This window comes from Equus przewalskii, chromosome 19 (genome assembly GCF_037783145.1).
Source record: "Equus przewalskii isolate Varuska chromosome 19, EquPr2, whole genome shotgun sequence".
NCBI lineage: Eukaryota > Metazoa > Chordata > Mammalia > Perissodactyla > Equidae > Equus > Equus przewalskii.
The window spans coordinates 31,092,632-31,119,710 of record NC_091849.1 but is presented as its reverse complement, the minus strand read 5'-3'; the positions used below and the strand labels follow the sequence as shown (position 1 = coordinate 31,119,710).

The following is a 27,079-nucleotide window of genomic DNA, read 5'->3' as shown; positions in this document are numbered from 1 at the left end:
GGGCCAATCCATTCCTGAAAAGAAAAAAAAAGGAAGCTGGTCTCTATGAGAACCTCTGTCTAGTGTTTTCAGGCACAACTTCTCCAGGTTTAAAGAGAAAACCCCTGTCCCTCCACCTTCACTCCCAAGGCGAGCGAGCTCACCGGCATCAAGTTCCCTGGGAGTGAATTTTCTTCCAGAACAGTCCAAAGGGAGAGGTAAAGGTGACAGGAGAGAGGTGGGGTCTCTCCCTTGGTTTCCTCAGACAGCCTCTGGGCCAGGACTCAGGGAGACAGGTGTGACAAAGAGCTCTCGGTGCAGGAGGAGAGGGGTCAGGGCAAAGTCCCAGGTCCCCGGGCGTGGCTCTCAGGGTCTCAGGCCCGAGGGCGGTGTCTGGGGCGGGCAAGCTCAGTGTTGGGGAGTCTCTGTCTCCCTGAGTTTCACTTCTACTTCTCACCACCTGTGACAGGTCCTCCTGTTGGAGACTCCAAGACGCGGCCCCAGTTCTCACTCCCATTGAGTGCGCGGTTTCTAGAGAAGCCAATCAGCGCCTCCGCCGTTCCCTGTGGTAAAGTCTTCACTGACCCGGCCTAGACTCAGATTCTCCCCAGACCCCGAGGATGCGGGTCAGGGCGCCCCGAACCCTCCTCCTACTGCTCTCGGGGGCCCTGGCCCTGACCAAGACCTGGGTGGGTGAGTGCGGGGTCGGGAGGAAACGGCTTTTGCGGGGGGCGGAGGGCGGGGAGCGCGCGGCAAGGGCGCAGGACCCCCAGGGAAGGCGCGTCTCTGCCCGCGGCCCTGCCCAGTCCTGACCCCTCCCTTCTCCTGCCCCCTCTGCTTCTCACTGCAAGTCCCCGCCTTCTCCAACTCACCGCCCCTTTTCCGTCTCAGGACCCCCTCGCAACCCTCCCTTTCCCTCCGCCCCTTCCCCTTCCCCTTTCCCTTTCCCTTTCCCTTCCCGGTCAACCTCAGATCGGGGTACCTGCGCCGGGGGCGGGGAGAGTCAGGCCGAGTCTCAGCCCCTCCCTGCCCCTAGGCTCCTCCCACTCCCTGAGATATTTGCACACCGTCTTTTCCCCGCCCGGCCGCGAGGAGCCCCGCATCATGTCGGTGGGCTACGTGGACGACACGCAGTTCATGCGATTCGACAGCGACGCCGCGAGTCCGAGCGTGGAGCCGCGGGCGCCGTGGGCGGAGCAGGAGGGGCCGGAGTATTGGCAGCGGGAGACGAGGATCTACTTGGACACTGCAGAGAATTTCCGAGTGGAGCTTAAAACCTTCCGCGACTACTACAACCAGAGCGAGGACGGTGAGTGATGCGAGCCTGGGTGCAGGTCACGACCCCCCATCCTCAGGGTCTCCTGGAGTCTTCGGGTCCATATTTCACCCTGAAGCTGCCGGACCTGCCCGGCCCCTCGACCTGGAAAGAGCGGGCAGAGACTGTCATTTGATTTCGTTTTCAGTTTAGGTTTAATCACCGTGGGTCGGTCGGTAGCGGGACTGACCTCGGGGCGGGGTTAGGGTCTCACACCTTCCAGTGGATGTATGGCTGCGACGTGGGGCTCGATGGGCGCCTCCTCCGCGGGTACAGTCAGATCGCCTACGACAGCGCCGATTTCCTGTCCCTGAACGAGGACCTGCGCTCCTGGACCGCGGCGCACCCGGGGGCTCTGATCTTCGCGCACAAGTGGGAGGCGGCAGGTGCGGTGGAGCGCCACGGAATCTACCTGGAGAGCACGTGCGTCGAATGGCTGGGCAGATTCCTGGAGAACGGGAAGGAGACGCTGCAGCGCGCAGGTACGAGGCCCCGCGGGGCCTCCTGCAACGAGAGGAGAAAATGGGATGACGCCAGACCTTAGTCAGGAGACTAAGTCCATCGGGTTTTTCAGGTCCACGACCAAAGAGTGACTATTCCAGAGGGCTTGCCTTTCTTTCGAGGACCTTTAAGGGGCCCAGTCTCTCCGGGGATGGTGGGGGAAGCCGTCCCTGAAATAACTGACAATTAGTTCCTTTTGACTCTGGCAGCAGCTCTGGGAACCATGGGGGACTTTCTCTCTCAGGCCTTGTTCTCTGCCCCACGTTCTATGTGTTTGAGGTGTGACTCCAGCTTTTCTGAGTCACCTGGCCTCCATCCCAGGTCAGGATGAGAAATCCTTTTCTCACGCTAAGAGATCTGCCTTCTACTCTGGGTTGTCTTCCTCTGATTCTAGAACTTTCCAAACAATAGGAGACTATCCTAGAAGCCTATGTCCAGGCTAGTGTCTGGATTTTGTGCTCCCTTCTCTCACCAAAATTGTCCTGTCCATTCTCAGATTGGTCACATAAACGCTGCTTCAGTGGCCCATGACAGATGTAATCTTACTGAATTTTCTGACCCTTTTTCTCAGACCCTCCGAAGATGCATGTGACCCACCACACCACCTCTGACCATGAGGTCACCCTGAGGTGCTGGGCCCTGGGCTTCTACCCTGCGGAGATCACCCTGTCCTGGCAGCGTGATGGGGAGGACCTGACCCAGGACATGGAGCTTGTGGAGACCAGGCCTGCAGGGGACGGGACCTTCCAGAAGTGGGCGGCTGTGATGGTGCCTTCTGGAGAGGAGCAGAGATACACGTGCCATGTACAGCATGAGGGGCTGCCTGAGCCCCTCATCCTGAGATGGGGTAAGGAGGGAGCCGTGGGCTCAGAGCCTCTTCTCAGGGAAAGCAAGAGCCCTTCTGGAAAACTTCTGCAGGGTTGGCGTTGAGACCAGTGGGTCAGGGCCTTTGCATTCTCATCTCTTTGCAGAGCTGCCTCCTCAGTCCACCATCTCCATCCCGGGCCTCGTTGTTGGCCTAGTCCTCCTTGGAGCTTTGGTCACTGGAGGTGTGGTGGCTGGAGTTGTGATGTGGAGGAAGAAGCGCTCAGGTAGGGAAGGGAGTGGGGGGATGGGAAGTTTTCTTTTCAAGTCCAGGTAGAAGTTTGTCCTGCCTCGTTAGTAGGAAGTCCCATCCACAGGCACGTGTGCTTTCCTATTCTGGGACCCTGTTTGCTAACACTTATTCTTTAGTAAAGCACGTGTAATAATGAAGGACGGATTTATCACCTTGATGAATCTGGTGATGGGGACCTGATTCCCAGCAGTCACAGGACAGATGGGAAGGTTGCTACTAAGGACAGACCTCCAGTAGGTGGTTGATCTAATCTTTGCCTATATACTATCCTCACATTTTGTGACCCTATCCTGGCTCTGTAGTTACTGTACTGGGAACTACCCTGGTGTCCAGAACTAGGGGATTCCTTTAGGAACTCATGGCTCTGCCTCCTCTCTGGCTTCTCACAGGGTGTTTTCTTTCCACAGATGGAAATGGAGGGAGCCACATACTGAGTGAAGGTAAGTTTGAGTGGAGGGTGATCCCTGAGACCCTTGGGACAGTGTAGATGGGAGCCCATGGGGGAGCTCGCCTACCCCATAATTCCTTCTTTAGTTTCGTCTCCTGTGGGCTCTGACCACATCCTGTTTTTGTTCTACTCCAGGCAGTGACAGTGCTCTAATGTGTCATGGCAGGTGAGACCCTGGAGGCCTGAAGTGGGAGAGGGGTTGAGGCAGAGGGGACAGTACAGTGTTATGAGGATTCTTCGATTGGGACATTTTGAGCGTGTGGTGGGCTGTTCAGAATGTCACCAGTACAACCACTGACTTAAATTTGTTCATGATTATTTTCTTCTATAGCATGAGAAGGTGCCTTATGGGGGACTGAGTGATGCAAGATTTGTTCATCCCACTTCCCTTGTGACTTCGGGAACCTCTGATTTCTCTTTTTGCAAAGGGTGTCTGAATGTGCCTTTGTTCCTATTAGCATAATGTGAGGAGGTGGGGAGACTGCTCTCCTACATGACCCCCTCCCCACACTGACCTGTGTTCTCTTCCCTGACTCACTTTCCTGTTCCAGCAGAGGCGGGGCTTGGCCGTCTCCATCCCTGTCTTTACTTCACGTTGCCCTGAGCTGCAGCTTCTTACTTCCTTATTAAAAATAAAATCCTGGATATGAATTTGCTTTTCAAATTCTTGCCATGAGGGATTGGTGGGTTAATTAAAAGAGAAGATTCCTAAAGTTTGGGAGAGGAAATAAATGGAAGCGCTGGGAACCTTCCAGAATCCACATTTGCTCTGTTGAGTCTGTTGCAGGTGAGGACTGGAGAAGGCTATGAGGAGCTGAGCATGGACAGGGCCTGTGCCAATTGAGTGCTCAGTGTATCATTGGCTTTGATGTGGTCACTCTTCAGCTGGGTCATCTCTCTACCCCTTTGTCCTGGTCCCTTCAGTAAAACCTTGTCCTACTGGGACCTGTGATCACAGGGACTGGGACATCACCTGGGTTTTGTCATGTCTCCAGGACCACAGGCAATGAGAGCTTCATGTGACTGGGTCAGCCTAGGCTCATGCCTAGGTCCAGGCCTCAGTCCCCCTTTTGGGTGTTTACTTATTATTTCTTTGTTTCTGTAGAGGATTAGGCCTGTTCTTGTTCTTGTGTAATTTCTCATCCAAGATAAATTCCTGTTGGAATTCTTCTGCTCTGCAGCCTGCCTTCTCTCCTGGCCTCAGTTCTAGTCATCCTAGTGCTGGCTCCAGTGTGAACTCACAATGTATAAGGCAGAGTCAACTTTAGATTTATATTTTTTGGAAAATAGGACCCATAAGTCAAGGATCATTTGTCTCCTGTGCCCTGGGACTCCCTATGACAAACTACCCGAAGAGCTGACACAGCCAGATGGAGTGTGTCTCAGAACCCTACTCTATTCAACTGGCCAACAAGATGCATGCCAGTACATGCATCTTCAGGATGGTAGAGACCAGAGAGGATCTCAGTGGTCACAGAGCTAAACTCTCAAGACATAGAACAAAACAAAAGGGAAAACTTCATCTTATATGCACGTAACAGCTTTACCTAAGCCTCGGGTCTCTTGGAGCCAAACTAATACCTAAGAGGGATGTGCCATGGAGTTGGGGATCATGTGTTGTTTTACAGAGTACCTTGTTGCACGAAAATTTCCTTGAGGTTGGTTGGTTGACTTAGTGTCTATCTACCCCGTTCCATGATCAACTTATCCTATCATGGGAATCTCCTTGAGGTTATTACCAAAACCAAAGTGAGTTTGCCTTGTGGTGAGTTAAATCAGACTCTCCACCAGAAATAGTCAACACACAAAGTAAAGTATATTTGTAGCAAATAGGAGACCATGCAGAATCATTTCCAAAGTCATGGCTCCCCAAACAAAGGGAAGCAGGGACATTTTATTTCAGATGGGGAATGAATATTCAAAAGGGAGAGGTGGGTATTCACTTGCGCAGGCTGTTGGAAAACAGCTTCCACATACACTGCAGGTTATGGTAATAAGGCCTAAGCTCCTCCTGGAGAGATCTTAGCATTAGAAATAAGGCAAAGATCATAGGCATAGCTCTGTGGTGAGGCTTGGTCTGGTTCAGGGCGTTTGGTGATTGCGTCTCCTTAACATAAAAGGAAAAACAGTAAAATGCTTCCAAACCCACCCTTGAGTTCCCCAGGGCAATTAGTCAGTGACAAGGTGGTGAGCTTCCTAATGACTCTTCAATCTTCAACCTGTGCCCAACAATTTTGTGGCTTTGGCTTTTAACATGTACTGTAGCAATAGCTTATACCTCCTGTGCATACTAATCCACAGAAAAGTTTGTCGCCAAGACTGTGGGTCTGGCACGGACAACAGGCTTATAGGACCTATGCCGCTGTTCTGTCCAATGGTTTTTCTTTTTTATGACAGAAGACAGAGACAAGGAAAAATAGTGACCACCTCTGAGAGGAGAAGGATCAATAAACCAAACAGTACTCTACCAAATTTCCAAGAGTGACTGAGTCAAACAAACTAGCTTCACAAATATTTTCTCCTGTTAATCTAAATTTAGAACAGGAAACAACTCTCCCCTCTTGCTTCCACTGAATGCTTCAGGCAGAGATCCAGGAGACTGACATAGTAACAATTCTTACCTTCTGCCAGCTCTAGTCAGAGGTCCAGGAGTTGTCAGCTGCAGTAGTCCTGGAGTGAGCAATGTCCAGCCAGTTAACTTTTATCCCATCCTCGTAGCCAACTGAAGGGGAGGAAGAAATATTCCTTTACCATCTAGGTTCTTCTGGCTGGTCTAAGAATTAAATCAACATAAGATAGAATAACAGGAGAAAATCAGACAAATTTCATAACATGTATACATGGGAGAAACCCAGGAAGACTGAGTAACTCACTAAAATGGCTGAAGCCACCACCTTAAATAACATCTTCAGCTAAAGAAAAAAGAGGATGTTAGGGGTAGCGGTTTTGGAATTCAGAGGAGAGTAAGGCAATTCACATGGAGATGGAAAAGCAAACGTTTGATAAACAAATATTTGTCTTGCCTTGGCAAGACAAAAGACAAAAGAATATGGAGAGGACTTTGATCAAATGGAGCTTGCTAGGTTCTGGCATGCCTACCACACCTAGTTTATATTATATGATAGTTATCTATGATAATAGCTCCTTCCTGGAACAGGCCTTCCATCATAAATTCTTTTAGGTGTTTACTAAGGGATGTCAAAGTTTCTTCCTGAGTCTGTTGTTCTTAAAAATAATCAAGCCAAAGAGGTATTTTGGGGTAGCAAATTCTGCTGCTCTATAGTATGACTTCTTTAAAAGGATCACCTTGGCTGCTGTGCTGAGAACAGGATTGGGAGGCAAAGAGTGAGGGAGGTCCTATGGAAGCAGCAGGAACTAGGGCAGCGTTCCAGGCTGGAGGAGGGCATGGCTTCCACAGAGCATAGCAGTGGGAATAGTGGGAAGTAATTGGATTCTGGATACCTTCTGAAGATGAACTTTGCAGCATTTCCTAATGGATTAATCTGGAGAGTGAGAAAGAAGAGTCAAGGAGGACACCCAGAATTTTGGACTATGTAAGTAGAAAAATGGAGTTGCTGTTAGCAGAGATGAGGAAGACTGTAGAAGAAGCATATTTGAGTTAAAGCATAACAAGCATTCACTTTAAGAGATCTTGAATCTGAGATGTCGATTAGAAATATAAGTGAGGTAGTTGGGTTGGCAATTGGACAAATGAGTTGGAATTTAGGACAAATGAGTTGGACAAATGTGTTGGACAAAAGAGCTGGAGAATTAGACTTGGGAGGTAACACCATATAAATGATATTTAAAGCCTGGAGAACAGATGAGGTCACCAAGAACGTGATGTCTATGGAAGAGAAAGGAACAAAGACTGAATCCTGGACCCCGCAGTGCTAAGGGATCTTAGCAGACGACACACACAGAGCAGACCGCACAGTTCTGGCTCCACATCTAGAAAGCACAGAGACCAGGGAGTCCCTGTGCACAGGAATCCCCTGGGCATTTTGTTAAGATACAGAGAGTCTGGAGTAGAGCATGAGATTCTGTGTTTATAACAAAGTTGGTGTGATATTGCTGGTCTTCAGATCACACATTTATTGGCAAGAATGTAGACCAGGACTCTTTCATGGCTGGGCATCAGCCTCAGGTGTAGGGCTTGTTAAGTAAGTGATTCCTTGGTTTTGTACCTAATACCCTGAGATAGTGGATCTGGGGAGAAGCCTGAGTATTTTGTAAGAGGCCCCACAGCAATGCTGGTGCTCAGCCCTCATCACTGGAGTCTTTCTGGTGACCAGCCCCCATCCTGAAGCTATCTAGGACTCCTCAGCTATCTCAGTAGCATATGAAAGTCATTTATCACTCGGGAGATTCCAAGGGTTTAGGAGCTGTCTGCCAGGAACCAGGGACAAAGATCAAATATTTTTTGTTATACCACAGGCCACCACTTGATCTCCGACCACAGCTCCCTTATAGCAAAAGGATCATAACAGTTAAAAGATGTTGGCACACTCTGGAGTCCCATTCAGTCATGAACGATTAGTCCTGTTCATCATCCTATTGTATGAGAATGTCTTCCAGGACAAGGTCACTCAGATTTTCAGGCTTCCATTTGATCTCAGGAGTGGTCTCAGCAATATACAGCGTTCACCCTTTCAGGCATCTAGATATTTGAGCTAAGAGACATATCATCTCTTGCTCACACCTCTTTTGAGGTGTTAATGTAATATTTGGTTTCTCTCATTACATAAAATATTTATTCATTGCTTTACCCACAAGTATTTCTCCTTCTCTCCATTTATACCAAACTTTGACAGCTTTGGAAGGGACATTACCTTTGGCTGCTGGGCTGGTCTAGACTGCAGGCAGCAATACTAGTCTAGCAGTCCCTCCTCCTCAGTCCCCTCCCATTCATGGAGGGGAAGGCAACACAGGTGCAGAGCTAGTGTGCTAACTGACAACGAGGCAATACAGCTGCGTGCACTGTCAGTTGGGGCAAAGGCACAATCTGCCCCTTCAGGCCCTTAGGAATTCTGACATAAAGGTTTAAAAATACAGGTACAGTTTCTTGCTCAGGAATCATTCCTGTTTCTGGCACTTGTAGTGGCATCCCTGTCCTGAGACCACTGCATCAGGTAGGAAGAGTGAAAGTCGAGGTGAAGTATAGTCATACCAACTTCCTCCCTACTTGGGAAGAACCCTCTCCCTCCCCTCCTCCCCAGATCTTCCAGTAAAAAGATAGGAAACTCTCTAGTGGGGACATTCCTTTAGCCGCACTCATGTTGAGTCAGAGCACACACTTGTGAAGATGTGTGAGCCAGCCCTTCATGATTCTATAACCCCCACCACCCCATTTTAGACAATCAGAGAGAATTTAAATACCACATTCCAATTCTCTATGAAACTGTTACTCTGAGGAGGTTATCTCTCTGCCCATTGTGGGGCATTGTGTGAAGAGATGTGACTCAGCAGGCCTAATTGGTGCAATATCTTCTGTTCTGGTTCTTTTCTAGCACTCTGGGCATTTGTATCTCCCACTGGGTAAACAATGTCCAATCCAGAATCAATATCTACCCCCATCAAGACCCATTTGTAGCCTTTCTGGGCCACCAGCATCAGTCTGACTTGCCAGCTAGCTCAAGACCTTCCCACCAGGGAATCTGCCACATAGCCTCTGCAGTCTTTGTTTGGCAGACAGATGTCTACCTCTGCATTGCTGCAGCCCCACAATGTCCACTTATTTCATGGACTGAGCTGACCACCTGAAGGAAGACAACAGCTTATCCACTCATCAATTCCAATCACCTTCCAAAGCCATAAGAGGGTTCTTGTGATGGGCATCAGCGTGTCCTACTTTATGCATCCTTCAAATTCCCGCATTGATTTCCATAGGAGTGTGCCCCATATGGACATTCCTAACAGAGCAGGTTTCCGTCTCCCTTCTGCCTGACCATATGGCCACTGCCCATGAGTCAGCAAACCACAAAACATAGGGGCTTTTATCATTGTTCAATTCTTCCATCACTGCTGGGAAAAGAGCATTCCAATTTACATCCTCATTTTCTCCTTAATCCTATCAACTCTTATACATCTATACTCTCTAAATCTAATTGTAGCCCTCATGAGAGCTTCACCGGTGGGCGTTGGATCGCAGTGCATGGGTCTCCTATGTAAAGGAGATCAGTGGTTGCCAGGGGTTAGGGGGAGGGTGGGATGAATAGACAGAACACAGAAGATTTTTAGGGCAGTGAAATTTTTCTGTATGATACTATAATGGTGGGTACATATCATTATACATTTTTCCAAATCCATAGAATATACAACATCAAGAGTGATCCCTAAGGTAAATTAAGGACTTTAGGTGATAATGATGTGTCAGTGTAAGTTCATCGGTGGTACCAAATGTACCATTGTGGTGTGGGGTGTTGATAGTGGGGGAGGCCATGTATGGGGGGGGCAGGGAGTGTACAAAACTCTCTGTGCTTTCTGCTAAATTTTGCTGTGACCAAAAAACTGTGCTAAAAAAGTAAAGCCTATTTAAAAGGAAAAAAATCCCATTCAGATGATACTAACAGTAGATAAGAATATTAAAAGTTATTCATAATGTTAAAGGAAGTTGTTTAGGCAAAAGGGAATGATACCAGAAGGAAATATCTACACAAAATAATGAAGAGCATGAGAAAAGGTGAATATATAAGTAAATGACATTTTCCCTACTTTTAAGTGTGTTTAAAAGATATTTGAGTGTTTAAAGCAAAAATAATAACAACATGTTGTGGGGTTTATAACATAAAAGTAAGATGTCAAAAATACCTAAAGGGGAGAAAAAGGAAGTAGAATAAATTTCTCATACTATAAATTCCTTGGTAGAATACTGCCTGAGACTGGACTATGAGAAACTAAAAATATGTGTTGTAAACTCTACAGCAATCATTTTAAAAATGATAGTTTCAGCTAATAAGCCAGAAAAAAATTAGAACCATTAAAAATTCCATTAATGCTAAAGAAGGCAAAAAATAGGAAAAAGAACAGATAACACATACAGAAACAAATGGTAGGATGGTAGATTTAAACCCAATCATACCAATAATCATATTAAATACAAATGACCTAAACACCCATATTTAATACCAAATCATCAGATTGAGAATTTAAGGAAAAAACAGAACAGATATATGTTTTCTATGAGTAACTTCCTTTAATGTAAAGCCTCAAAAGTTTAAAATAAAAGAACAGAGAAAATATATTATGCTAACATTAGTGAAAAGAAAACTGGAGTAGATATGTTAAAATCAGATGAAATTGATGTCAGAGAAAAGCAGATCAAAATTGAAAAACATCATTTTATAATGATAAATAGGTCAATTTATCAAAACCTCATAACAGTTGTAAATTTTGTATACTGCACAACAAAACTTGAAAACACAAAAAGCAAAAATATCTGGGGTGCAGCTAAACAGTAAAAGAGGGAATATAGTATTAAATGCCAATAGTATGAGAGAAGAATGATGTCAAGTCAATGACATCAGTTTCTATTTTAAGAAACTAGGGAAGAAGAGCAAACTAAACCCAAAATAAAGAGAAGAAACTAAACTCAAAATAAGGAGAGGGAAAGAAATAAAGGTTAAGAGAAAAAAGTAAAAAATGAGAAACAGAAAAACAGTAGAGAAAATCAATGAAATCAAAAGTTGGTTCATTTAAAAGATCAATAAAAATGATAAACCTCAAACCACAAAATAAAAAAAAGAACAGAAAGACACAAAGTATAATATTAGGAACAAGAGAGGTGATGTTACTACAGATTCTACAGACCTTTAGGGAATGTTATAAACAGCTTTATGCCATTAGATTAGATAACATAGATAAAAATGACAAATTATTTGGAAAACACAATCTACCAAAGCTAAAAGAGAAATAGATGATATGAATAGTACTATATTATTCAAGAAATTGAGTTAATAGTAAAAAATCTTCCCATAAAGAAAACTCCAGGTCTAGATTGCCTCACTGGTGAATTCTATCAAACATTTAAGAACTACACAAACTCTTCCAGAAAAATTGAAGAGGATGGAATGCACCCCAACTCATTTTGAAGCCAGCAACACCCTGAAAGAACAATATTCCTCATGAATATAGATGCAAAACTTCTTAACAAAATTCAGCAAATCATATCCAAAATATACTGAAAGATAATACATCATAATAAGTTGGGGCTTATCACAGGAATAAAAAAATATTTAACATTTAAAAACTAATCACAGTAATTTGTATTAACAGACAAAAAAAGGAAAACCATAGAAATTCAATAGATACAGAAAAAACATTTGATGAAATCCTACCTGTATTTCTGACTTCAAAAAAACACTCAGCACAGAGGTTATGAATAGACATTTTCTAAAGAGGATATACAGATGGCCTGCAGGCACATGAAAAGATGTTCAACATCACTAATCATTAGGGAAATGCAAATCAAAACTACAAGGAGGTATCACCTTATACCCGTCAGAATGGCTATAATTAACAAGACAAAAAATAACAAACGTTGGAGAAGATGTGGAGATGTGGAGGGAAACCCTCATCCACTGCTGGTGGGAATGCAAACTGGGGTAGCCACTATGGAAAATAGTATCAAGATTTCTCAAAAAATTATAAATAGAAATACCATACAACCCAGCTATCCCACTACTGGGTATTTATCCAAAGAACTGGAAATCAACAATTCAAAGAGACTTATGCACCCCTATGTTCATTGCAGCATTATTCACAATAAGCAAGATGTGGAAACAACCCAAGTGCACATCAACTGATGAATGGATAAAGAAGATGTGGTATATATATACAATGGAATACTACTCAACCATAAAAAAGGACAAAATTGTCCCATTTGCAACAACATGGATGGACCTTTAGGGTATTATGTTAAGCAAAATAAGCCAGACAGAGAAAGACAAACGCCATGTAATTTCACTCATATGTGGAAGATAAGCAAACATAAGGACAAAGAGAACATATCAGTGGTTACCAGAGGGGAAGGAGGTTGTGGGGGGCCAAAGGAGTAAAAGGGGTAAAATGCAAATATTTCTTCAAGATACTGATTTCATATCCTTCAGATTTATACGCAGAAGTGGGATTGCTGGATCATATGGAAGTTTTATTTTTAATTTTTTGAGGAAACTTCATACTGTTTTCCATAGCAACTGCACCAATTTACATTTCCACCAACAGTGTAAAAGGGTTCACTTTTTGACATTTCACCAACACTTGTTATTTGTTGGTGTTTTGCTAATAGCCATTCTAACAGGTGTGAGATGATATCTCTTTGTTGTTTTGATTTACATTTCCCTGATGATTAGTGATGTTGAGAACGTTTTGATGTACCTATTGGCCATTTATGTCTTCTTTGGAAAAATGTCTAGTTAGGTCTTTTGCCTATATTTTAATGAGACTATTTGATTTTTGGTATTGTGTTATATAAGTTCCTTATATATTTTGGATATTAACCCCATATCAGATACATGGTTTGTAAATATTTTCTCCATTCCATAGGTTCTCATTTCACTTTGTTGACTGTATCCTTTGCTGTGCACAAGCTTCTTAGTTGATATAGTCTCACTTGTTTATTGTAGCTTTTGTTGTCAGTGCTTTTGGTGTCATAGTCAAAAATAATCAATGACAAGACTAAGGTCCAGGAACTCATCTTCCATGTTTTCTTCTAGGAGTTTTACAGTTTCTGGTATTCCATTTAAGTCTTTAATCCATTTTGAATTAATTTTTGTGAATGATGTAAGATGGGAGTCCAGTTTCATTCTTTTGCATGTGGATAACCAGTTTTCTCAACACTTTTTTATCAAAGAGACTATCCTTTCCCCATTGTGGATTCATGGCGACCTTGCCAGAGATTAGTTTACCAGAGATGTAGGGCTTACTTCCAGGATTTCTATTCTGTTCCTTTGGTCTGTGCACTTGTTTTTATGCCTGTACCATACTTTTTAATATATATATATATATATATATATATATATATAAATTATGGCTTTATAATTTACATTTAAATCAGGAAATGTGATGCCTCTAGTTTTGTTCTTCTCAAGATTGTTTTTGCTATTTGGGGTCTTTTGTGGTTGTATACAAATTTTAGGATTGTTTTTCCCATTTATGTGAAAAATGTCAATGGAATTTTGATAGGTATTGCATTGAATCTGTAGATCAATTTGAGTAGCGTGGACATTTTAACAATATTAATTCCTCCAAACCAAGAGCATGGGGTATCTTTCCATTTATTTGTTTCTTCTTCAATTTCCGTATAGTTTTCAGTGTATATATCAATTTCTTATAATTTTCAGTGTACAGCTCTTTCACCTTCTTGGTTAAATTAAGTCATAAGCATTTCACTGTTTTTGATGTTGTAAATAGGATTGCTTTCTTAATTTCTTTTCAGATAGTTTGTTGTTAGTGTATAGATGCAACTGATTTTTGTATGTTGATTTTGCATCCTGCAACCTTACTGAATTTGCTTATTCTAACAGTTCTTTGGAGGAGTCTTTAGGGTTTCTAGATATAGCATCATGTCATCTGCAAGTAGTGACAGTTTTCCTTCTTCCTTTCCAATTTGGATGTCTTTTATTTTTTTTCTTGCCTAATTGCTCTGGCTAGGACTTCCACTACTATGTTGAATAGAAGTGGCAAGAGTGGGTATCCTTGTCTTGTTCCTGATCTCAGAGGAAAAGCTTTCAGTTTTTCACCCATCAAGAATGATGTTAGCTATGGGCTTGTCACATTTGGCCTTTATTGTGTAAATGTACATTCCTTCTATACATACTTTGTTAAGAGATTTTATAATAAAAGGATATTGATTTTTTTCAAACGCTTTTTCTGCATCTATTGAGGTGATCATGTGATTTTTATTCTTCATTCTAAGTTGGTGTATTACACTTTTTGATTTATGTATGTTGAATCATCATTGTATCCCAAGGATAAATCTAACTTGATCATGGTTTACAATCTTTTCAATATGCTCTTGAATTTTCTTTGCTAGTATTTTGTTGAGGATGTTTAAATCTTTGTTCATCAGGGATACTGGCCTGTAATTTTCTTTTCTTGTAATGTCCTTGTCTGGTTTGGGTATCAGGGTAAAGTTTTCCTCATAAAATGAGTTTCAGAGTGGTCTTTCTTCAGTTTTTTGGAAGAATTTAAGAAGGATTGGCATTACTTTTTCTTTAAATGTTTGATAGAATTCACCATGAAGCCATCTGGTCCTGGTCTTTTCTCCACTGGGAGATTTTTTATTACTGAATACATCTCCCTACTCATTATTGCTCTGTTCATGTTTTCTATTTCTTCATGATTCAGTCTTGGTAAGTTGTACGCTTCTAGGAATTTACGCATTTCTTTGAGGTTATCTAATTTGTTGGCATATAATTGTTCATATTAATCTCTTATGACCCTTTGTATTTCTGTGGCATCAGTTGTAATATGCCCCTTTTCACTTCTAATTTCATTTGAGTCCTTTCTGTTTTTTTCTTAGTCTAGCTAAAGGTTTGTCAATTTTGCTTATCTTTTCAAGGAACCAACTCAGTTTCATTGATCTTTTCTATTGTCTTCCTAGGCTCTATTTCATTTATCTGTATTCTAATCTTTATCATTTCATTCCTTCTGCTTAACTTGGGCTTAGTCTGTTCCTATTTTTCTAATTCCTTGAGGTGAAAGGTTCGTTGTTGATTTTAAACCTATCTATGTAAGTGTTTATTGCTATAAACTTCCATCTTAGAATTGCTTTTGCTGCATCCATAAGTTTTATTTGTTTGTTTGTTTGTTTTTTAAAAGATTTTATTTTTTCCTTTTTCTCCCCGAAGCCCCTCTGGTGCCTAGTTGTATATTCTTCGTTGTCGGTCCTTCTAGTTGTGGTATGTGGGACGCTGCCTCAGCGTGGTTTGATGAGCTGTGCCATGTCCGCGCCCAGGATTCGAACCAACGAAACACTGGGCCGCCTGCAGCAGAGCGCGCGAACCTAACCACTCGACCACGGGGCCAGCCCCTGCATCCATAAGTTTTGAAATGTTATATTTCTATTTTCATTTGTCTCAAGATATTTTTTCTTTACCTTTTGACTTTTTCTTTGACTTACTGGTTGTTGAGGAGAATGTTGTTTTTGGATTTTTTTTTTTAAAGATTGTCACTTGAGTTAACATCTGTTGCCAATTTTCTTTCTTTTTTTTCCTTCTTCTTCTCCCCAAAGCTCCCTAGTACATAGTTGCATATTCTACTTGTAGGCCCATCTGGTTGTGCTATGTGGGAATACCACCTCAGCATGGCTTGATGAGTGGTGCTATGTCCGTGCCCAGGATCTAAATGGGCGAAACCCTGGGCCTCCAAAGCAGAGCACATGAACTTCAGCACTTGTCCACGGGGCTGGCCACAGAATGTTGTTTAATTTCCACATATTTGTAAATTCTCCAGCATTCATCATATTATTTATTTCTAGTTTCATACCATTGTAGCTAGAAGAAATACTTGATGTGATTTCAATCTTCTTAAACTTGTTCAGGTTGTTTCATGACCTAACATATATCTATCCAGGAGAATGTCCTATGTGTGCTTGAGAAGAATGTGCATTCTGCTGCTTTTGGATGGAATACTCTGCTATGTCTGTTAGGTCCATTTGATCTAAAGTGTAGCTCAAGTCCATTATTTCCTGATTTATTTTCCCTCTTGATGATCTATCTACAATTGTTGGGTAATAATGTCTCTTACTATTACTGCATTGCTGTCTATTTCTGCCTTCAGATCAGTAAATAATTGCCTAATATATATAAGTACTCCATTGTTGTATGAATACATATTTATAACTGTTTTATCCTCTTGATGAATTGACCACTTTACTTGCATACAAGGACCTTGTCTCGTGTTACAGCTTTTGACTTAAAGTCTGTTTTGGAGGGAGTGACCTCAGCATCATGGCAGAGTGAGTTGCTCCCTTTGTCTTACCTCTCTGAGTTACAAACAGCTGGACATCCATTGACCAACAAAGAATTCCCTGCACAGCACGCTAAACACCTGAGAGATCCATGTATCTATACATCTGGAGTGCCAGGATTCCCTGACCTGAGGTTTCAGAAAGCCCAATGGTGTGCACCAGCAACCAGAAGCTGCAGGACCAGCAAGAAACTCATGGCTTAGCCCCTGCCCCTCCCCTAGCAGTGGCAGGGGGCACTTGTGATTTGAGGCTTTGGGAAGCACAGCAGAACCTGTGATCCAGCCACCAGTCATGATACTTCTGATACCACTTCTACCAGCAGCAGGAGCTGCATATAAGACCCTGGGGCCCTGGTAGTGACAGCAACACCCATGAACCCAGTGCCCCGGCCATGGTGCTGCCAACACCCCCAGATAACCTGGGAGCAGCAAAATAGGTGGTGTACAAGGCAGCAGCACCCAAGTCTGTAGAGAGCCAGTGGGAGAACACAAGACCCAGGAGACCCCAGAAGCAGCAGCAGTGCTTACAGCCTGGTGACTCTGGTGGTGACACCTGAGACTGCAGCAACACCATAAACAGCAAGGAATGAGCAAACTCAGAGGGACAAGCAGCACAAGGAGGGCACTGAAGTGCAGGGTGGAGAGTTCAGGCTCTCAAGTACAAACAGACAAAGCTCAGAACCAAAGTAACACAAGGCTTACCCAAATTAGAAAGTAGTTTACTACCACAAATGCAGTGGCAGAGGATCAACTCATCAAGTATGATGAAGAACTGCAGTAACATGGAAGAACAAAAAGAAAATAACACTTCAGAAACCAAACTCGAAGTTAAGATTCCAACCTAACTGACAGGGAATTCAAAATAGCTGTCATAAAGAAACTCAATGAATTACAATAAAACTCAGAAAGACAGTTCAATGAGTCTATGAATAAAATTAATAAACAGAAGGAGTACTTCACCAAAAAGATGGAAATTCTAAGAAAAAACAACAAACAGAAATTCTGGAGATGAAGAACACAATTAATGAGATGAAAAATAAACTAGAAAACACTGAAAATACAGCAGACCATATGGAAAAGAGAATTAGTGAGCTCAAAAGTATAAATCTAGAAATGATCCCAGTGGAAGAGGAGAGAGAACAAAGATTTTATAAAATTGAAGAAAGTTTATAAACAATACCCAATTCAATTAGTAAAGGCAACATAAGGATAATAGTTATCCCAGAAGGAGAAGAGAGAGAGAAAGGAGCAGAGAGCTTATTCAAAGAAATAATAGCTGAGAACTTCCCAAACCTGGGGAGAGAACTGGATATACAAATACATGAAGCTAATATAATTCCTAATTATCTCAACACCAAAATACCTTCTCCAAGGAAGGTTATATTAAAACTGTCAAAAGTCAATGACAAAGAAAGAACATTAATGATGGCCAGAGAGAAGAAATAACTTACAAAGAAATCCCTATCAGGCTACTCACAGATTTCTCAGCAGAAACCCTACAGGATAGGGGAGAGTTGAATGATGCAATCAAAATATTGAAAGACAAAAACTATCAGCCAAGAATATTCTATCCAGCAAAGTTATCCTTCAGATATGAAGGAGAAATGAAAGCTTTCCCAGACAAACGTAAGCTGAGAAAGTTCATCACCTCTAGACCTGGCTGACAAGAAATGATGAAAGGAGCCATCCTACCTGACACAAAAATGCAGAGGTTTACAAAGCTTTTAGCAAGGTGATAAATAGCAGAATCAGAAAATTCCAATTCACTATAAGAATAAGTTAGTAAACATTTAATTATACACAAGGGCTAAAGGGAAAGAAAGCACCAAAGATAAATATAACCAATTTTATCACAAACTCACGATGCAAAAAAGGATAATTTCTGACAACAAAAACATAGAAGAAGAAGAGGGAAATGATGGAACCTGCATAGGCTAATGGAAATAAGATGCTATCAGCAGAAAAAGGACTGTCTCATCTATTCGATATTTTATACAAACCTCGTGGTAACAACAAAAGAAAAAGTCAGAGTAGAGTCAACATAAATGAAGAGAGAACTGAGAAAAACATCACAGAAAACCACCAAACTGAAATGGCAGACAAAAATACAAGGAAAAAGAAATAATGGAAATATGGAATGACCAGAAAACAAAAGATAAAATGGCAGTATTAAGCCCTCATATATCAATAATCACTCTAAATGTAAATGGATTGAATTCACCAATCAAAGGACACAGACTGGCTGGCTGGATGAAAAAACAAGACCCAGAGGACAGCCTGCTGGTTTAGTGGTTAAGTTTGACATGCTTTGCTTTGGTTGCCCAGGTTCATGGGTTCAGATTCCAGGCACAAACCTACACCACTCATTAAGCCATGCTATGGAGGGGACCCACATAAAAAATAGAGGAATATTGGTAACAGCTGTTAGCTCAGGGCCAATCTTCATCACCAAAAAAAAAAAGACCCAACAATATGCTGCCTCCAGGAGAGGACCACAGCTCTACAGAAAAACATAGGCTTGGAATGAAGGATGAAAGATGATACTCCAAGCAAGTGGCAACCAAAAGAAAGTAGATGCAGCCACTTTTCTATCAGACAAAATAGACTTCAATCCAGAAAAAAGATAACAAGAAACAAAGAAGGACATTATATAATGATAAAAGAGACATCCCACAAAGAAGACATAATACTTATTAATATATATGCACCTGACAGAGGAGCACCAAAGTATATAAAGCAACTATTAACAGACCTAAAGGGAGAAACTGACAGCAACACAATAATAGCAGGACCATACCACACCACTTACATCAATGGATAGATCATCCAGACAGAAAGTCAACAAGGAAACATTGGCCTTAAATGAAACATGAGATCAGGTAGACTTAATAGCTATATATAGAACATTCCATCCAAAACAGTAGAATACCCATTCTTCTCAAGTGCACACGGACATTCTCAAAGATAGATGATATTTTAGAACATAAAGCAAAGCTAAATGAATTTGAGAAGATTGAAATCATATCAAGCATCTTTTCTGACCACAATGGAATGAAATTAGAAATCAACAACAAGAAAAAAGCTGAGAAAGTCACAAATATGTGGAGACTAAACAACATGCTACTGAATAACTATTGGATCAAGGAAGAAATAAAAGGAGAAATGAAAAAATACCTGGAGACAAATGAAAATGAAAACACTACATATCAAAAGTTATGGGATGCAGTAAAAGCAGTACAAAGAAGGAAGTATATAGCAATAGAGGCCTACCTGAGAAAACAAGAACAATCTCAAATAAGCAATATAACCCTACACCAAAAAGAACTATAAAAAGAATAAATAAAGCCCATAGTCAGTAGAAGAAGGGAAATGAAAATCAGAGCAGAAACATATGAAATAGAGACTAAAAAAAATAGAAAGAATCAATGAAACTGAGATCTGCTTCTTTGAGAAGATAAATAAATTGACAAACTCTTAGCCAGACTCACTACGAAAAAAACAGAGAAGACTCAAATAAATAAAATAAGAAATGAAAGAGGAGATATTACAACAGATACCACAGAAATACAAAATATTATAAGAGAATATTATGAAAAACTATATGCCAACAAATTGGACAATCTAGAAGAAATGGATTAATTCTTATACTCTTACAACCTCCCAAACCTGAATCAAGAAGAAATAGATAATCCAAATAGACCAATCACAAGTAAAGAGATTGAAACAGTAATCAAAAACCTCCCCCAAAATAAAAGTCCAGGACCAGACAGCTTCTCTGGAGAATTCTACCAAACATTCAAAGATGATTTATTACCTATTCTTCTCAAACTATTCCAAAAACTTGAAGATGGAAAATAATCCTAACACATTCTATGATGCCAACATCACCCTGATACCAAAGCCAAAGAAGAACAACACAAAGAAGGAAAATTACAGGCCAATATCACTGATGAACATAGGTGCAAAAATCCTTAACAAACCAAATACAGCAATGCATTGAAAAGATCATACACCCCAATCAAGTGAGATTCATATCAGGGACACAGGGATGGTTCAATATCCACAAATCAGTCAATATGATACACCACATTAACAAAATGAGGAAGAAAAACCACATGATCATCTCCATAGATGCAGAGAAAGCATTTGACAAGATCCAACATCCATTCATGATAAAAACTCTCAGCAAAATGGGTAGAGAAGGAAACCACCTCAATATGATGAAGGCCATATATGACAAACTCACAACCAACATTATACTCAACCATGAAAAACTGAAAGCCATCCATCTGAGAATAGGAACAAGAAAGGGTCCCACTCTCACAACTCTTATTCAACATAGTACTAGAGGTTTTGGCCAGAGCAATTAGGCAAGAAAAAAAATAAAAGGAATCCAAGTAGGCACTGAAGAAGTGAAACTCTAGCTGCTTGCAGATTACATGATTTTATATACAGAAAATCCTAAATAATCTATTGGAAAACTATTAGAAATGATCAACAACTACAGCAAAGTTACAGGATACAACGTCAACTTACAAAAATCAGTGGCATTTCTATACTCTAATAACAAACTAACAGAACAAGAACTCAAGAATACAATCCCATTTACAATCACAACAATAAGAATAAAATATCTAGGAATAAACTTAACCAAGGAGGTGAAAGGCCTATACAAGGAAAACTATAAGACATTATTGAAAGAAGTTGATAATGACATAAAGAAATGGAAAGATATTTCATGCTCATGGATTGGAAGAATAAACATAGTTAAAATGTCCATACTACCTAAAGCAATCTACAGATTCAATGCAGTCTCAATCAGAATCCCAATGACATTCATCACAGAAATAGAACAAAGAATCTTAAAAATTCATATGGGGTAACAAAAGACCCTAAATAGCCAGAGCAATCCTAAGAAACAAGAACAAAGCTGGTGGCATTGCAATCCTGACTTCAAAATATATTACAAAACTATAGTAATCAAAACAGCATGGTACTGGTACAAAAATAGGCACACAGATCAATGGAACAGAAGTGAAAGCCCAGAAATAAAACCACACATCCATGGACAGCTAATCTTAAACAAAGAAGCCAAGAACATACAATGGAGAAAGGAAATCCTCTTCAATAAATTGTGCTGGGAAAACTGGACAGCCACATGCAAAAGAATGAAAGTAGACCATTATCTTCCCCATACACAAAAATAGACTCAAAATGGACCAAAGACTTTGATGTAAGACCTGAAACATAAAACTTCTGGAAGAAAATATAAGCAGAACACTCTTTGACATCAGCCTTAAAAGGATCTCTTCAAATACCATGTCTACTCAGACAAGGGAAACAAAAGAAAAAATAAACAAGTGGGATTTCATTAGACTAAAGAGCTTCTGGAAGGCAAAGGAAACCAAGATCAAAATGAAAAGACAACCCACCACTGGGAGAAAATATTTGAAAATCATATACCAGATAAAGGGCCAATCTCCATAATGTATAAAGAATGCATACAACTGAACTACAGAAGAACAAACAACCCAATCAAAAAGTGGGCAGAGGATATGAACAGACATTTTTCCAAAGAAGATATACAGATGGCCAATAGGTACATGGAAAGATGCTCAACATCACTAATCATCAGGGAGATGAAAATCAAAACTACACTTAGATATCATCTTATGCCTGTTAGAATGGCTATAATCACCAAGACAAAAAATAACAAATGTTGGAGAGGTTGTGGAGAAAAGGGAACCCTCATCCACCTCTGGTAATTTGGGAATTAAATTGATAAATTTAATAAATTTGATAAATTGGTAAATTTGGGAATGCAAATTGATGCAGCTGCTATGGAAAACAATATGGAGATTTCTCAAAAATTTATAAATAGAAATACAATATGACCCAGCTATCCCACTACTGGGTATTTATCCAAAGAACTGGAAATCAACAATACAAAGAAACTTATGCACCCCTATGTTCATTGCAGCACTATTCACAATAGCCAAGACGAGGAAGCAACCTAAGTGCCCATAGACTGATGAATGGATAAAGAATATGTGGTATATATACACAATAGACTACTACCAAGCCATAAAAAAAGACAAAATCATCCCATTTGCAATCACATGGATGGACCTTGAGGGTATTATGGTGGGCAAAATAAGCCAGACAGAGAAAGACAAACACCATATGATCTCACTCATGTGTCAAAGATAAACAAACTTATGGAGAAAGAGAACAGTTTAGTGGTTACCAGGGAGAAGGGGGTTAGGGTTTGGGCACAAGGAGTGAAGGGGCACATTTATATGGTGTCTGACAACTAATAATGTACAACTGAAATTTCATAATGTTATAAACTATTATGACCTCAATATAATAAATAAAGAAATAAATATTGCATGTTGCATAAAAAAAATCTGGAGACAAATGAAAATGAAAACTCAACATACCAAAAGTTATGAGATACAGTAAAAGTTGTATTAAGAGAGAAGTTTATAGCAATACAGGCCTACCTCTGAAAACAAAAACAATCTTAAATAAACAATATAACACTACACCAAAAAGAACTACAAAAAGAAGAACAAATAGAGACCATAGTCAGTATAAGGAGGAAAATAATAAAAATCAGAGCAGAAATAAATGAAATAGAGACTAAAAAAACAATAAAAAGGATCAATGAAACTAAGATCTGGTTCTTTGAGAAGATAAATAAATTGACAAACCCTTAGGTAGAGTCACTAATAAAAAGAAAAGACAAATAAATAAAATCAGAAATTTCTCAGAAAGAGGAGAAATCACAACCTAAATCACAAAAATGCAATGGATTATAAGAGAATACTAGGAAAAGCTATATGCCAACTAATTGGATAGCCTAGAAAAAATGGAATTCTTGGAATCATACAACCTCCCAAAACTGAATCAAGAAGAAATAGAGAATCTGAATAGGGCAATCACAAGTAAAGAGATTGAAACAGTAATCAAAAACCTGCCAAACACAAATGTCCAGGACCAGATGACTTGTCTGGTGAATTCCACCAAACATTCAAAGAATATTTAGTACCTACCTTCTCAAACTCTTTCAAAAAACTGAAGATGGGATGCTTCCTATCTCATTGTACAAAGCCAACACTTCCCTGATACCAAAAGCAGACAAGGACATCACAGAAAAGGAAAATTACAGGCCAATATCACTGATGAACATAGATGCAAAAATCCTCAACAAAATATTAGCAATCGAATACAGCAATACATTAGAAAGATCATAAACCATGATCATGTGAGATTTACTCCAGGCATTCAGGGATGGTTTAACATCCACGGATCAATCAGTGCTATATACCACATTAACAAAATGACGAATAAAAAATCAGATGATCATCTCAGTAGATGCAGAGAAAACATTTGACAAGATTCGACATCCATTTGTGATAAAAAGTTTTGATAAAATGGGTGTAGAAAGAAAGTATCTCAACATAATAAAGGCCATATATAGCAAATCCACAGCCAACATCATACTCAACAGTGAAAAACTAAAAGCTACTCCTCTAAGAACAGGAACCAGACAAGTATTCCCACTATTACCACTCTTACTCAACATAGTATTGGAAGTCTTAGCGAGAGCAGTTAGGCAAGGAAAAGAAATAGAAGGTATCCAAATCAGAAAGGAAGAATTAAACCTGTCACTATTTGTGGATGACATGATTCTACATATAGGAAACTCTAAAGAGTCCACAAAAAAACTATTAGAAATAATTAACAAATACAGTAAAGTTACAGGGCACAAAATCAGCATAGGAAAATCAGTTGCATTTCTATGCACTACAAATGAACTAGTAGGAAAAGAAATCAAGAATACAATCCCATTTACAGTCTCAAGAAAAAGAATAAAATAACTAGGAATAAATTTAATCAAGGAAATGAAAGACCTATATACTGAAAACTGTAGAACATTATTGAAAGAAATTGAAGAAGACATAAAGAAATAAAACATATTCCCCGCTCATGGCCTGAAAGAATAAACATAGTTATAATGTCCATATTACCTAAAACATTCTAAAAATTCAATGTAATCCCAATCAGAATCCCAATGACATTCTTCACAGAAATAGGGAAAGAATCCTAAAATGTATGTGGAACAACAAAAGACCCTGAATAGCCAAAACAATCCTGAGAAAAAGAACAAAGCTGGAGATACCACACTCCCTGTCTTTATCCAGTGACTCTAACAGATCAGGCAAATCACAACATAATACTCCAACACAACATACATGCATCCCATAGTACAGGGAGTGTTTCCGTGGGTGGAGTTGTGGGGGAGGCTCCAGGGTTCTTGGGGAGAGGAGGGCCTTGCCCAAGGGTCATACCTGTTCTCTCTGTGTAACCCATCCAGGATTCCAGATATGTCTGCTGTCTTCCACAAAGCTCTCCTGGAACATGAGCCCAGTAATCCTTGCTTTGAAAGCCATCTATGTCCCAAGACTTCTTGATCTCCATAGCTAGAGTCTGAGCCAAGGACTGGGGCACGGTTCACTCATGGGTCTTGGGGTGACAGGGGAGGAAGAGCTCCCCATCATAGTAGAAATGCCTCAAGCCCCTGGCACTGTTGTCTTCTTGGATCTCACAGTCCCAAATCTCCTGGAGGGAATGCAAGAATGCCCCCACTCAGCAGTGACTTCTCCTTTCTCTATGTCCCTCTGTCTCCCTGCGCAAGTGAGAAACTCCAGCCAGGGGGCCCCTCCAAACTGTCCTCCATGTCTTCCTGTACCAGCTGAGTAATGGCCACCTCCATGCTGAATTCCACAGTCCCCATTCCTCACCCCTGCTCCCAGCCTAATCCAGTGGAAAGACACAGATCCCTGTTGTCTGCCCCAAACTTTCCTGTGAAGTGCTTCACATCACTCATGTCCCATCCCCACTCTCACCTCCTTTCTGGTCCTTCAGAGCCATGGTTTCTTCCAGAGTCTCTCTTAGGTCCTTCCTTTTATCTGCCAAACCCTTGGTTTCTATGTCCCACATGTTCGTTCCCAGGACACCTATTGCCCAGAGTCCCTGGGGCTCTGCTCTGCCTTTCTCACTGTCATAGTGCAGGAAGGTCTGACCATGCAAATGTTCCTCAGCAAAGAGTCTTGATTGCACAGATCCATCCTGGGACACCACTGTGAGGTCATAATGAAGACTGTGAGATCCTGGGCAAGGAGAAGACCAGATAGAACTGCTTCTTGGAAATAAATGCACGTCAAATGTTTCACAGAAAGGCTCTGCTTTCCTGAGCTTCTCAAGGTTTTGAGGATGTGGAAAATGCACATGGACAAAGGGACAAGAATGAGATTTCCAATACAGGAAAGTAGGAAAGGGGGAAGGAGGAGAGGGGAAGTGAGGAATAGGAGGGGGATGAAGATGGGAAAACATGTAGGACAGGTGCCAGGAAAGGGAGGCATGGGCTCCCTAAGGGTCCAAGTAGGAAGTCAAGGAGAGAGGCTGGCCTGCAGGGGGCAAGGGAGAGGCAAAAAGTCCATGGTGAAGGGGAGGTCTCATCAGGGGGGAGACAGAGGATGTGAAGGGCCCAGGATGGGAAGGACCCATGATCAGGGTGGCTGTGGTGCAAAGGCAGATTAGGGTGAGAAGGGGAGTGAGGGGCTGCTGCCTCTGGTGAAGGCTCATTATGGACAAGGTGGGGCCAAGGGAGGGTGTGGCAGTGAGGCAGAGGGCATGAGGGGTAGATTGTGAGACAAAGGAGTTTAGGGTGGACCAGTACCCTTGAGGGAGGTGAAGGTGTGGGCATGGACCCAGAGTGGAAGAGGCATAGTGAGGTCCGTGGGAGGTGGATGGACCTGCCAATGTCCTCTGGGGAGAAGTGAGTGGTACAGTGTGTTCAGGGGTAGTTTAGAGTTAGAAAGGAGGGGGAATGGAAGAAAAAAGTAGATCTTAAATGCCAAAGTGCACAGCCTGGGGAAGGAACTACACGGTGGAAGCAGTTCAGGATAGGGGGCAAGTCATACCTCCAAAGAGGGTTGGGTTAGATCTCCAGCACAGGAGGGGTGGTGCTGGAAGGAGACCCACTATAGGGAAAGAGCAGAGCCACCACGTGCCATAAACAAGGATTTTGTATACAGGGTATAGGGAAAGAGAGCCCACTGGGGTCAAGGAACCAAATGAGGGGAGGTGAAGGCCAAAGAGTCTTTGGACAAAAAACAATTTGCAGGACTGTGAGGGGTGGAAAGATTGAAAGGATAAGAGGCAGCAGGGGAGATAATGGCGAGGGCCTGGGATTGTGGGGCTGGGGATGAACATCACACAGGGATGACTTTGGGATAACATGGGTTAGGGTGCTGACAGGAGAAGAAGGGTACTCTGGGTGACGGTGGGGTGGTAAATCAGAAAATCCTCAAGGGCTGGGCTTGGTCTGGCCACAAAGTCAAAAGAACTTTAAGGCTAGAAGAGCCTGAGGTTTGGGGACCCCAAGCAGTTTAGACCTCCAATGAGTGCAGCCAAATGCTCCAGGGACAGGCTCTGAACAGCTGAGTGTTAGGGCCCCAAGCTCAGAGGCACCCAGATCACTAACCCCCTCCCCAGAAAAGATGACTCCCCATCCAGGAGCAGGGCTGGTCTCACTGAGCTCCTGTAGAGACACCCCACAGGCTGTCCTTTCCCTGGCTCATTCCCTCCAGGACAACCTTCTCTCCCACACACATCTCCCTCCCTAACCAAGCACAGCATTGTTGGCAACATCACCCATGACCAGATTTACAGACCTCTT

The 27,079-nt window shown here is 41.6% G+C and overlaps 1 protein-coding gene and 1 pseudogene across 2 annotated transcripts; one reads left to right on the top strand and one right to left on the bottom strand.

Annotated features, from left to right (window-relative positions):
* The first annotated feature begins 178 nt into the window (after nt 1–178).
* LOC103545236 (saoe class I histocompatibility antigen, A alpha chain-like) lies at nt 179–4,011 on the top strand. Of its 2 annotated transcripts, XM_070585714.1 has the most exons (9): nt 179–197; nt 449–672; nt 1,016–1,288; nt 1,501–1,776; nt 2,367–2,642; nt 2,767–2,886; nt 3,320–3,352; nt 3,496–3,526; nt 3,692–4,011. In XM_070585714.1, exons 2-9 carry the CDS (start codon nt 600–602, stop codon nt 3,717–3,719), a joined length of 1,110 nt encoding a protein of 369 aa, XP_070441815.1. In that variant the 5' UTR covers nt 179–197; nt 449–599; the 3' UTR covers nt 3,720–4,011. The 2 variants fall into 2 exon arrangements, with proteins under 2 accessions (XP_070441815.1, XP_070441816.1); XM_070585715.1 differs by lacking the exon at nt 179–197 and having other exon boundaries at nt 583–672; nt 999–1,288.
* On the bottom strand, nt 1,668–25,828 carry LOC103543497 (MHC class I polypeptide-related sequence B-like; annotated as a pseudogene).
* Nucleotides 25,829–27,079: the final 1,251 nt, after the last annotated feature.